We start from the raw sequence: 14,272 nt of genomic DNA, 5'->3' as shown, positions 1-14,272 counted from the left end.
CAAAGATGTCACAACCAGCAGATAAGGGGAAAGTTATGGCTGGGGTCTGATATCACCTTGTAACAATATAATGAAGTCAGCGAAATCAAGAAAGGTAAAAAGTTCAGGCTTGAGGAAGACTTCTTACTTCATCCCCCCTGATATCTCCCCCAAAAAAAGACTCCACACAGATTCTGCCCAGACTCCACCTGTCATGAATATTACAATGACATGATGTAATGATGACATGATGAATATGTATGCAAACCCACTTTCTTTTGAATATGCATAGAATTGTAATCAATAAAAGGTAATTCCAGAGTTTTAGAGGTGTGTGTGTGTGAGTGGAGGGGAGACTCCCCACGCACCCAGTGCTGTTTTGCTTATTGCAATTTTATTAATTAAATTAAAACATTAACAGAATTTTGAGTCTCAGTCATTTATAAAAAGGGATGTTCTACAAGAAGTCAGGAACTAAGCAAAACCAGCAAGCAGCAGGTATTTTTTCTGCACTGCTCCCGAAATGTAACAAAATTTGTACAGCACTTCTTCTCTTGCCATGTTGATATTTAAATTTGTGATGTATGTTGTAGAAATGCAAACTCTTGGCCTAACTGAAAAAAATTACCAAAACTTTCAATTCTCTGCCAACCATAAAAATGCCAGCTGCCCTTAGTTTTTGCAATGAACATTTTGTTCATTTCACATTCATTTCTGCAATCTTTAAAGATATTTCTAGTACATATGCTTAATCTCTGAGGAAAATAAGTTCACAAAAGAAATGCACTATTACATACACAGCCTGACTTCCAGAGAAGCCCCTAAAACTGGTATAGAGGGGACACTGCACAGAAAGTGAAAGCAGTGATAGTTAAGCAGTGGAAGTTATGAAAAACAGTTGTATTCATTTTTTCCCCTTCTCAAACAGTTTATACAGGTTATTAACTCCAGTTTGCATAGCTCAAGCACAGCCACAGCATTTTTATTCTTTTTGCAGTTTAACTGATGAAAAATTCTGTAATGTATGCTGGTGTCCTGTGCTCTCGGTGGGTGACCAAGCAAGCTGTGGCTGCCAGAGAGCAGTGTCCTCTGCTAGACCTTTCCTCCACCAGTCTCTACAGCAAAGATGTCAGAGGAGCCAGAAAGGAGGTCAGTCAAAGGTATCAAAAGGTCTTACCAGAATCAGAAGAATCACAGTGAGATTGCAACTCCACAAGCTTATGTTGTTCATTTTTTCACAGCTCTGAAAAGAAAGCATGACAGCGAGGCAAGAGAAGGGAGGGAATCAGACAGGGATTTGTCATCCCACTGGGCACAACTGGCTTTAAAGATCAATACTGCTTTGGAACACACACGAGAGCCTATGGACTGAACCTCCACTTAAAGGGTTTTTGTGCAACAACAGTCTAAGAGATTTTAAGTATGTGGCTTTCTTGTTTTCAGCATGTCTTCTCCTTGAGGATCTCTAGCAACTCTGTCAGCACTTTGAGTTCCAGAGCCAGCCAGGATGGAAGTGCCTGTCCCTTTCCATCTGCAGACACTCAGACCTTGAACATCTGGTACTTGGATACAGGCTCAAAGCACAGGTTTAAAGGGAGGAAGCTAGCCCCTTCAAACAAAGGTAACACATTATTCTCAGTAACCAAAGAAAAAACTTACCAAAAAATGAGCGTTTCCAGGAAAGAGATTCCAACATCAGATGCACCAACCACCACAATTCTAGTGTTGATAGATACTTTAGATCCCAGTACCAGCTTTCGATTTATGTGGTTCAAAGAGTAACTCAACTGCAAAAAAACCAAAACAAAAACCAAAACCACAACATATAAATCGACAGAGAAATGCATTTTAAACCCCCCAAAGCAAAATCCTGCTAAGAATCATTAAACCAACAGTAGTGCACTACCTTGCATTCATACAAAACTTACTGTGACTCACTGACATGAATAATACTGTGGTTTTCCTGTGCACACCACAAGATAGCTCGGGAGATAAGAGATATTAAAATGTTGAAGTATGAGCATGTTTAATAGGTGACAGAATATTAGCAGAGCTTGATGGTCTGGCATCTCCTGGAAAAGATGCTGTGAGAGTCCTTATAAGAGAGGGGAACACACTGCCTCTTCTGTCATTTATTACCATTTACTTCATACCTGGGAAACATTTACACAATGTTATGGCCATTTTTATACCTTCTAGAATGGTTTTTACTCTTGCTGCTTTATTTATGGGAACAGTTTTACTTGTGAATTAACTAGGAACTTGTATCTTGAGTGTGTGTGCATGTTTAATTGAAAACTCTCTTCCAAAATTATAGAATTAACCTCCTCATTTCTTAAATACAAAGCAGCTATGCTGAAAGCCAGGCTGTCAAATAAGTAAACTAGCATTTCAGTGCCATTGAGATCAATACTCTAGCCAAAAATCTTACTACACAGTTTTTAATTACTTGCTTCTCACTGTCTGGTCTTAATGCATACACTGGTTAAGACAAAATCCCATGTGTGTATATATATATATATATTTTTTTTTTTCTTTTTAATTTTTTTAAAGTCGTGTCTATAGGTCTCACTAGCTAACAGAGATTCTCAAAACAGCTGTGCAAGAAAGGGTCAAGAGATAATACTACATTTGGCAAGTGTTTTCTGCTCTGAACTACGTTACATTTCAAGTTTCTGACAGAAGACAAGAAAACAGTTTTCATCTTGCAATACAATACACTTTGCGTTTTTTCTTATTGCTTGGGGTAGTATACGTTCACATTTCACAGAATGCATACTTGGAGATTCAAAGATGCACTGCAGAAAAATAGGAAATGGAACTTATATCATTTGTCAGACACTATCTCTGCTCTGTCACTTGGGCAGGAAGCAGTCCAAGACTTCTAAGAGGTTTTCCTCTATTACAAATAGAAGGCAGAGGGCTAATGAAATTAAGTCCTCTAAATTCCTCCTGTGAAATTACAGTAGAAATATATTCTCTAGATATTACTTGATGGTAACTCAATACCTGGAGAATAAGTGTTTTAGTTTAAAGCTATGGTGATGACATTGGCCTTCCCAAGTGCACGGCACATTGAGATCCCCAGGAGATCTTGTACACCATGTCTGTGCAATGGTGGAGATGCACAGCTGAGGCATCAGCACAGCCTCACCACAGAAGGTGGAGAATTGTCTTTGTAACACATTATTACAGTGCTCTCCTCTTCCTCAAAGAAGGATTATCGACCAATTACTTGCAAACTGTCAGCACTGTATATCAAGTAATTTTAAATGTGGAGAAATTAATGTCTTCTGTGGTCAGGCAACATTATTTTTTACAGCCAGACAAATGTTCTTCTGGTTGCAGTCCACTACAGTGCAATGATGACATCCAGTGGTGAGCCAGATCCATCTCAGGGACTGGACTGCACTAAGAAAATTCCAGAAAATGTCTTTACAAGCATACCAGCCCATGATCACTGCTTAATGGAGTCAGATGTGTGAAACTTGGCACATGCCCACAGCCCTACACTAAGAACAACTTGACCAGCCAGGGCTAAGCCACAGGACAACTGTCCTGCTGCCCAAACCCTTGTCATACGTTGGAAGAGGTTTTAAGAAATGAGAAAAACCAATGGCAATTACTAAAAGCATGCCATGATGCCTAAAATAAAACTTGGCCTCTGTGGTACACCCTGACTACAACATTATACATTTTTCTGCAGGTACTGACACTTGCAAAGAACTCAGGGGACTACAAAGAGGTGAAGATACTGTGCTCAAGGCCCCAGTGCTGGTGTTCAAATCCTTGGGTTTGGGAACTCTGCAGAAAAAAACCCTGAAAGGCTTTTTTTTCTTTTTTTTTTTTTGCGATGCACAGAGAGTCGAAACCTTCTATGTAAGCAATGCCTCCTGGAGAAAAAAATATTAGTGATGCTTTTGCTGAAATGTGGCTTTTAACAAAATTAATAAAACAGTAAAAAGAACATAAAGAGAAATTACGTGTAGGTACCTAATCAACCAAAATAACTAGAGGGAATGTCAGCAGCTAATAGGATAAACCCAACAGCGCTTAGAGCAACACCAAGTTCAAACATCTACTGCAGTGTTGTGTTGTTGTGAACTCTTTAAAATGTACTCCAACAATGAAACAAAAAGCAGTAATACAATTTCCTAGGGGAGAGTTGTACCTAATTTATGAAATGGCTTCTGTATCAATGACAGCACATGAGCAGAATACAACCGGTTTTGTTTGCCACACAATGGCCCCAACACCAACAGCTGTCATGCTTCAGAAATCACCTTTCTCACAGCTAAGTACACTAAATGGCCCCAGGGAGTAAGGAATTAGGTGGATTGGTCCCATAATACCACCTTATTTAACAAAATGTCAGGACAAATGACTACATATGTTCCTCAGAGGAGTAATCAGACATCATAATTGATAGGTCAATCGCAAGCTCTAACTTGCTTATTTTGTATTCAATTTATTAAATAAAACAGCAATCATTAACTAATGTGAGGCAAAAAGCAGTAACTGCCATCGTTAGAAAAGGCATACCTAGCTCAGAAAAGTCTGTTTTCTTTGACTGTCAAGAAGATTCTTTTCCCCCCTTTCCACTCTGGTACCTGCCCCACTGCCCTGCTCTGCCACTGCCCCACCTGTCCCACTGCTCCCACCTGGGGGGCAGAGGGCCATCCTTGCCTTCTTCCAGCTGCTGACCACTGTGGTCTCTCCTGGACAGACATTCCATGTGGACAGACGGTGCCATACACTTAGAGGCCTTCAAACTTTATGTGCCTTAAAAATGCTTATGCATTTCTCAGAACACTCCCCTGGGAACACAAACCCTGTATATAACACTCATCTTCCACTTAGGACCTTGGAGCATAGGATGTGCTACAGTAGAACTGATTTGTAGCAATGATAATGAATGTAAGGATTCACATAATTTCAACTGTGTTACTGTAAAAAACATTAGGAGTAAAAATTATTAACAAACCTCTTCCTAGAGTAGTGCTGAAGTCAGCAATAGTGGCAGGCAAACAAGAAGGTGAACAAACAGCTGTCTTAATTTCAAGCTCCATTTGAATCACAAGAAAAACAGAAAAATCAATGTTTACCAAGAAGATACGAACAAAAACTATTGCAAAATGCATGCTTTTTCAGCCTATGTTACTATTTTTTCCTAAATACCAGCTACATTCCAAGAAGTCTCATTAGGAATGTCAGCAAACATGTCTTCAAAAACTGCCTCTGAGCATTCACAGATTGACACAAGCACAAGAAAGAGAAGGAAAAGGAAGAAGAAACACAGCTGTGATGAAGATTGCAGCCTGAATTTTGTCATCTTTGTCAAAGAACACATGTTTAGTAACTAGGGCTCTACAGAACCAGTTTGCACAGATAATACTAAGCCTTTATATAATGTTTTTCATCCACAGATTCTAAAGGTCTTTATGAATGAAATCAGTATTATTATACCAATCTTCATATGGCTAAATGCTGATCTTCAGCTCAAGGAAAAACAGTCCATATACTCATGACCAACTGCTATCCCCCAGGGTATTCTTGGAGGGAAGGGAAAGAAGGTAGTAAACAGAATTTTTAAATTTTTAACCAGGATTCAAAAAAATATACATTAATGTAGTAACACTTAGGAACTTCAGCTTGAAATACCTTCCAGGTATTATCTGGCTGGACTCCAAACATAAATGTGGAAAGAAATACAGGAGAGGTTGAGCTGGATGGCTCTCAATTCTGCAAGTCAAATTTACATCAGCACCCTGGGCCCACTACACCTGACACCAAGCAGCTCAGATGATTCACTCCCAATCTGCCTGAGCCCAAAGGCTCATCAGCCTGGAGCTTGTGATACTCATCCAAGGGCCTCAGCCTACTAAGACTGCCATAAAAAGCTGACTGAATAACTTGGAAAAAACATTTCAACTTTCAGAAGTTGAAAACTACCAAAATTAATGGTTTATGCTAAACATGTAATTCACACAATTAGTTTTGGCAACTCTCATCTTTAAACAGGTTATTTGAACAAATTTCCAAGACATGTGAACAACTTTATTTCAACAACCAGCCTGGCTTTCATGGTGAGTCACAAAGACCTTGGTGTCTGAGCCTACTCCTAACATGCATATCCAGAAAGTCCCCAGTGCAGGTCCTGCAGCTTGGTCACTGTCATTGCTCTGGGCCACAACCAGTCATGGTGCTTTGTGCCCCTGCACACAACAGGCTGGGGCCTGCAGAGTCCAAAGAGCATGTGAATGTTTCTTCAAATCCTCCTTTTAATGGCATAATTATTAACACACTATTAAGTCATTCCAATGAGGTAAGTAAGCAGACCCCAAATGACATCAATTCAGTCAAAGCTCATTCTTTACCACCAATTTCACAAGAGAAGTTGGGATCACATGGTCTGAACCAAAGCCATTAAAAATTAATGGGAAACCACTCATTCATTCTAATTGGCTTCGATTGTGGAATACTTCCCTGCACTAGGGCCAGGGTCTGAGCAGCCTGCCAAAGACCATCATTAACTTCAACAGTGTCTCTTGAACTGCTCAGGTCTGTTTTACAGAGCTATTGTGCCATCAGAGCATACATTAATTATACCACCTTCATGAAGAATAAACAAAATGAAATAAAATCAGGAGCTACCTATAAACAACAAAATTATTTGCAACTGAAAACGCTGCTAGCATTTCCACACATTAAATTCCTTTCTTCCACAATGAACTAAAAGACTTCCTTAAGCTTGGATTTTAAGCAAGTCCTGCTTCACCTCTGGTCCAGCTCCAAGAGGCACTACAGAGAAGACAGAAGCAACCCTGTCCACTTCACCTGCTCTGCCAGAAGACTTCGGGCAACAGAGGCAACATTCTCTACATGCACTCAATCCATTGAAAAATGTAATAATAAACTGTAACATTAAAAGTTTGAAAAAAAAAAAAGTAAAAACCACAATCACATTTTACACTGAAAATAGAGAACACAAGGTAACCAAATAACAGTATGAGGATACAAGGGAGATTGCTTTGCAGCTCACCACAGAGCCACATTTTAGTGACAGCAGCTGTGGTTCTCCATTTTGTAAAATACTGATCATCATCTTTCTGTGGAAAATATCTATGCCCTCCTTACAATCTGCAATTATGCTACTTCCAAAGTCAATCCACAAAATGCTTTGAAAAAGCTTTAAAACGAGTCTGACCTGTTGTTGAGCAGAAATTACTATTTCAGCTTGCTGCAAATGTCATTAGCACCTGTATAGCACTGACATCATGCTTTCAAATAAAGATAGGTCATCTTACTTTTAATTTCACACATGCACATAAGTGGTAAACATTCAGAGCATTCCTGCTAATGATGCCATCTGGTGCCTCCCATAACTGTGTAATGTTCAGCCTTCCAAACAAGATGTAATGGCAGCAACACACGAAACCCATTGACATTTACAGTAAGGAAATTTATTACCAGCCATCAGTTCAGAATGACTGTGTTTGCATGACTACTGGTGCTATAAAATAATCACCTTTACAATAAGATAAAGGTACAATAAATAACGGATTTTAATCCATGCACATACTACAAAAGCACTAAAAATTCATTACTCAAGGACTATAGCATCTTAAACAACAATTACTTTGTTAAAAATTAATCCTACTTTCCTGTTTAAGTGAAAACTATACACACCAAACCTTTGTTTGCAATGTGTTCATTTACAAATTCAACACGTAGGAATACTTTGGTTTTAATGCTATACATGAAGCCCAATATTTAGAAAGCAGTGCATTCTTTTGCTCATCCTACCTAGGCTCTTTCTGTTGCATTTATTCTCTTTTCTTGTCAGAAGCTTAAAAATTACAAAAAAAAATCCATGAAAAACTTTTGACATTTTAGCCATTTTCAGGATATTCCATCGCCTCAACTCAATTCATACAAAGCTGAAACTGAGCCATAATGAAACCTCCTATTCCTACATATTTTCTACAAAGTCAGAACAGACTTCCTGTAAGGCAGACAGCAGTAAGACAAGATCACACCAACAGCTTTTCTTCACCACTCTTAGTAACTCAGTGCATTTTCAAGTTTGAGCACAGCTAGAGAAAGTACCTGCAGAAGCCTGGCAAACTGCTTCTGTGTAACACACACAGACCACCTGCACTCCAGCTAGGAGTGCATTCCACAGCACAGGCTGTGCTGCTGCAGAGCACTCCTGTCTGTATCTGTCCTCCTGCTGGACATTACTCTTCAGATGCATAAGGCAAAAAAACTTGCTCTCTCACTTACCCTCAATTGCTCAGTTAGAAGCAAAAAGGCTTGCTTAAGAACAGATTGTTCAGTTGTAAATAACCTCTCCTCCCATGTTTTAAAATCTGCTTATTTTAACTCATTGATTTTATTATCTTTAAGTGCAACTGAGTTGCAATTTCCTAGCTGTACTGGTCTAGCAGAGCTGGGACTTGCAGCCATCTGTTGCAAACATCCCTTCCTTTTCCTCTGCCTTCCTCCATTCTGACAGCACAGCCTGCACTGGCAGCACGGCAGCTCTGAGACCTTCCTGCTCTTCTTCAGTGACAGGTCAGGGTAATGCATTGTGCTCACTCTGAGTCACTGACTCGAGGTCCTGTAAAACCTTTTCAGTAAGCACTGAGGAAGGTGTAGTCAGATAGGACCCAACTACAGAGTCACTAATGTACCACTGAAGAGAGCAAAAGAAACTTCTATTTAGCTGGCCTCAACATGGGAAGTGGAAGCTACAGAGAGTGAAACACCTCAAGAGTTTGCTGGGGCAGACACTATCATCTAGAGAAGAGTTTCCTATACAAACCCTCATACATATGCTTATTTTCCTTTTTAAACAAGCTGCATCAAAGGTGAAAGCATCTGTCATGCTTGATAATGTTTGAGATTCTTTTTTTTCCATTATACCTAATAATTAATTTGGTTTGTTTAGCTTTTTCAAAAGAAATTCATACAACATCATAAAGTGTCTTCTGCAATGCTTTAATAACTGCCCTGTTTTCTTTTCACGAGCTATAACAGAAAAAACAATTCTGACCTGTGCAGTATAATCTGACAGCTTGAATGCAGCCATGACATTAAAAAAAAAAAATAAATTAACCCAATGACATGAGTAATAATGGAGGGGCAGAAACAAGAAAACAATTCAACAGATGTGTGACATTTTTATTCTTCGCTGTGGATCAGTTATTCTTGTTAATTATATCACCTATTCTTCCCTTTTATTGATAATTACATGAAGCAGATGGATAGCAGAATGCTCCCAGATGGTGAGAAAGCAAACAAGTTTTAAAATTGTTTATTTATGAAGAAATCATTAAAAATTATTTAATTATCTATAGTTTTCTACTCCACCAATAATTACGTGCACTGTAAAGGCCAGCAGCACTTTGTAAGATGTTTAGTATTCTGTGGTAACCAACTGTTTTTTAACATAACAGGAATGCAATGACTGACAGATGTGCAAAACAATAATAATCTAATCTGTTTTAACACTGGGGGAATTAAGATTTTCAATCTTTGGATCTTCTGCCAGTTGGCACTTCAGTGCTGGTTACCAATTCAGAATACAAAAATCAGAGACTTCATTTTGACTTGGAACAGCTGCACAAAGTGTCTGATCTAATGAGCAGACAGGAGCCCTTGAAGGTCTGTGCCCTGAAACCCCAGAGCATGGCAGACATGTGGCCTGATGCAATGCTGAGCTCAGGTGTGGAACCTCTGATGTGCCTGCTGCAGAGGCACTGCCTGAACAGGCATCCCCAACTCTGGGCACTTCCAGGACAATATGCAAATAAGATCATTAAACTCCATGCCATTCCAGAGGGATGTGATGGGAGATAATGTGGTTAAAGGCCTCCTCAGTCAATTCTTACCAGATATATCAACATTTTTTCAGTAGAGCAATGGGAGAGAGTTTTGTAGGAACTGACACAGAAAATCATCAGTAAAATGCCTGCCATCTCACAGTATGTTTTTACACCACTCCTTGTCATTACGACTGCTACAGGAAGATATCACTATCTCCATTAGAATGTGGAGCCCCTTAGGAAATGGAGAACCAGGGCTTGAGAAGTGACAGGTCCTGTGGCTTGAAAGTGAACAACTTGTGATTGCCTTGAAACCCAAAGTCTAAGCAACAGAGAGGAAGAACAGGTAGAGCTCCTAAACTCTGTACTTGTTTGGAGTCATAGTCATTTTAATGATAAGCAAAGAGGCAACACAAACCAAAAACCTGTCTCAAACTAGAAGCAATACTGAACCAAGGGAAGTATCACAAGGGCATGCACAGAACCACATTGCTGGAAAATTGCAGTTAAGGAGTCATCTGGGTAACGGTGAGTTATGCTTTTATGTGGTAAGTTTCTGAATTTGAAGAGTAAGTCTCACCACCTAACATGCAGCTATCCTATATGCAGAGAGACTACAGGAAAAAAGACCTGTGCTTTCCTCAAGACCCCCAAACACAGCACATGCTCCCTGCTGGAAACAGGGCAGTGCTTGGAGTTTCCCACTTTTTGTGGGTTTTTTCCAGTCTCTGCAGCAGAGCAGAGACTTTGACAGAGGGAAAATGAGAACAAGTTACCACAGGCTTAATTTCTGGTACTCATCTTTCTGTAACAACCCATCCAGACCTGAAGGAAAGCCACATCTCCAGCACAGCAGAGATCCATCTGCACTGGCAACGCATGGGAACTAGCTGAGGGCAGAGCTTTGCTGATTTAGATTGATGCTTTTGCTTCTGGCCTTGGAAGATGAAAATGGGAGAGAGTCCTTGTGGGTCCTGGTTGAGTTATCTGTACTGGGTCAATATTTATGAGTGAATCTCTTCATGCTCACAAGCAGGCTGGAAGGTATTAAAGAGATACACAAACTGATTGAGCCCCAGGGCTCCCACTGTGCACTCTCTCTAAGATACTAAGCCACTAATGGCCTACAGAGATATATATGCACAAATCAAGAGCTGTGCTTAGACACTGAATTGCTGAGCTGCTGAGCCCCAAGCTGTTACTGGTGAAAAATAAATTTTGTAGCATGAAAAGGAGAGAGCAAGCTTAAAGAAGATTGGAACAAGAGGAAGGCAGCTGTAAAAGCAGTAGATGAGAAGCAGATGTTGATGGCTGGATATCAAGGAGTGTCTTGTGTGTATCAAAGCAAGAATTTCATTATGATTGTCTCCATCATAAGCAAGAGATACTCAAGCAATTAATTAGGACAGGCAGACAAATGAAAATTTTACATTCCTGAAACTGACTTGCATTTGCAATCTTTGTATTGTAGTTTAAGTGAAAAAATCCTTCCATGACTGCAGAGCAATCTAAAACAAGAAGTAGGATGGCAACCTGTCCTCCAGCTATCAGGAGCAAAGCAGGCATGGCTTCATACCAGAAAGAAGTTATTTTTAACATGAGAAGGCAGAGCCCCCTCAGCTAAAACAAGCCCAGTGAGTTAGAATAGGGAAGCATGATAAAGAAATGAGGAGCAGTCTCAGTTTCTTTGAACTGATGCTTGCCCAACGCCTTTAAGATCCTGCAAGATCCTGCTGCTATCTTGTTTCAAACCACTGTCACAAAGTCGATAGCAGACATTTTCTCCTTACTGCTACCCAGGTGCTTGTCTCAGACAACTTCCCACTAATCCCTACTCCAGCTGCTCTGTCTGCCTTTCACTTTTGTCCCTCTCATCTCCAGGGTTTCCTTATGACATTGTTTTTCCATTTCCCTTTTACCTCACTTCCCAGCCTGCTAGCATCTTCCACGACCAAAATATGCCTCACCGTGTCTCACAGTATTTTTACAAGTGACAACTCTCAGCCTTTCCATTTTGCAGAGGTGTCACCTTTAGCTCCTTGGTGGGATACTTTGCTCTTTGCAGTACAAATTGTCTTACTGCTTACAGAATGTCTGAGCAGGCTGCCTGACTAAAAGGCAGAATATCATAATTTTTTGCCTACTTAAATTTGATTATATTAATCTGATAAAACCCACTTAATTTTATTTATAATATAGCTGCAAGATTTTGCAGGGAACAAGATTATTGATGAGGCTCCATCTTCCATAATGAAAAATTAGAGAGGCAAATGCCTTATGTCTGGCTATACCAGAGCTAAAAAAACATCCAGGACCTGAAAGCAGCACCAGCTTTCCTTTCCCAAGTACACTGAGCCCTTTTGGCAGGTCCCCTCCTAGGTTATAAAGCTGTCCCAACATATGGTGGCCAAAGGTCATTTCACTCACTCAGCAGAGGAGTCAATTTAGCTCTGTATGGTTTCAAATTATTGGTATTTCATAAAACTACAGGCAGCAGTAGTGGACTAGCTTTATGCTCAAGTTACCACCTAGTGATCAGCCCCAGATGTCAGTTTTGATAGAACACAGTCTGTCAAAAATCTATAATTAATGCTGGTGCATATGTAGAGATATTTAAACAGTGACTAGCCTTTTTTTTTTTTTTTTTTTTTTCCCCAGCAAAACTGTGTTAGTGAACATCTCGTACACATAATTTATTAGAAATTCATTAAACTTTTGAGATTTTAAACAATTATCACACTACCTGCAACTCAGCAATCCACATGAAGAACCTGGGAATGGAGCAGACAACAGCTGTGCAAACCTCTCAGGCATGAGAAGTCTGTGATTCTCCAGCTCCAACACAAACGCTAAGAGGAGCTCTTCCAGTAAAAGAGCAGCAGCTCATTTGAAAGATAAAATGGGAAGCTGGGTAAAGAAAAGCATCAGTTTATTCTGCAAAGAGGAGGAAGGCAGGAGTGGTCATGTTGAAGGAAGACAGTTCAACAAAGCCAAACCAATGGTCTCATCCATTTTCTGGATTTTGCTTTGCCAACTGCTGCCTAATTAAGCGTTTTGGATGCCAGAAACTACTGATTAACTGTGAAAAGGACAGCACTAAAAATATTATATGGGAGCACATCTCAGCCAACTGGAAGTCAGTAGACAGACATAAAGCTCCCTCATTATGTTTCTTTAGGAAATTACAGCTACCTATTGAGAGTATCCGTCACTAATGGTGTTTATCCTAATATTTCAGCTTTGCTAGTCAGTGTTGTGAGAAGCCATCTTCCCATCAAATTTTAGTTACTTAAAAACATAAGACAGATAAAATGTAAGTTATTTAATGTGAAATTTTAAGATGCTTTTAGCTTAGGACCTCCTGACTGCATGAGTGTTATGCAAAGGAGGACTGTTTGGCAGCAAAAACAATCTTTTTTTTTTGCTGTTAAATCATTCCCCATATTCTGAAGTGCTCTTTGAAGGTATCTTGTGCTTGGAAGAAACCTGACTGAAAAATAAAAGTTACTTCAGCAGTTTCTGCAGCAATAGCCAGAGACTATTTGTCTTTTTTGCACTGTCAGAGCATAGTACCTAAATAAACTTACCAGGAGAAATGGCTATACATTAAGTCACAGCATTTAAAATGTGTTGGGAGTTTGAAAGTAACATTGTGAAAAAATACTTTCACACGGTAAGCACTCAGTAGGTAAATACAGTTCAGTGATTCCTGCCTGTACTGCCTTGAAAATTCAAGAAGAGCTGGTGTCCCTGCAGAAGCAAAGCTGGGGCTGTAAGGGTATGGGCACCATGTTCAATGTAATTAAGAAGCAAGCTAGGAACACGAAGATGGTAATGCCACCCCATCTGCCAAGCCCTGCGCTCGCTGGCACGATGCCTCCCGCCTGCTGCTGCTTCTGTTCCCCACCTGATCCTTGGAGACCTGCTCTGACGGAGCGTTTATGCCAAGCTCTTCCAGAGGATAGACAATCTGTCGTCTTGGTCGCACGGGAACCATGTAATGAAGGGCAGATGTCAGAGAATGGGCACAGGGATTCTGAAACTGAAAGACAGCAATCTATATTTCAGCAGAGAGAATGTCAGAACAGTGCATCACAGATGTCTGTTGTATGGCTTTGCAAATACAAAATTCTTAGCTCTGTTGGCTAAATCTGAGAGAAAAATCAGCAAATAAACAAACATACTCAGAGCAGAGGAATGAATTGCAGATAATTCCTGACACTAATGAAGATAATTATGAGAGTAATTACATTACTATCTCTGTGGGAATGACAGATAAACAAGTGGTTTGGTTTATGGGATTTTTCAGCACAAGTATTTTCCCCAGGAGGATATTTTTCTCCATAGTGATCATGAATCAGCTTGATTTGACCTCATTAAGCTATGTTATCTGCTTACTGCTAACCTTTGCTCGTTTGGCAAAGAATGGTTATGAATTTATATAGAAATTCTATACCGACTAA

At 39.8% G+C, this 14,272-nt stretch overlaps 1 protein-coding gene across 6 annotated transcripts in view; it reads right to left on the bottom strand.

Annotated features, from left to right (window-relative positions):
- Nucleotides 1-14,272, bottom strand: part of CFAP61 (cilia and flagella associated protein 61) — a 97,803-nt gene that overhangs the window by 52,955 nt on the left and 30,576 nt on the right. For all 6 annotated transcript variants that reach the window (XM_071738751.1, XM_071738748.1, XM_071738749.1 and 3 more), the window contains 2 exons: nucleotides 13,717-13,851; nucleotides 1,639-1,766 (listed from right to left, as the gene is read on the bottom strand). In XM_071738751.1, coding sequence (XP_071594852.1) covers nucleotides 1,639-1,766; nucleotides 13,717-13,851 — 263 coding nt within the window. The remainder of the gene's footprint in view (nucleotides 1-1,638; nucleotides 1,767-13,716; nucleotides 13,852-14,272) is intronic.

The sequence above is a fragment of the Heliangelus exortis genome, chromosome 3 (genome assembly GCF_036169615.1).
Source record: "Heliangelus exortis chromosome 3, bHelExo1.hap1, whole genome shotgun sequence".
NCBI lineage: Eukaryota > Metazoa > Chordata > Aves > Apodiformes > Trochilidae > Heliangelus > Heliangelus exortis.
The sequence above is the reverse complement of the archived record's forward strand: the minus strand, read 5'-3'. Positions and strand labels throughout refer to the sequence as shown.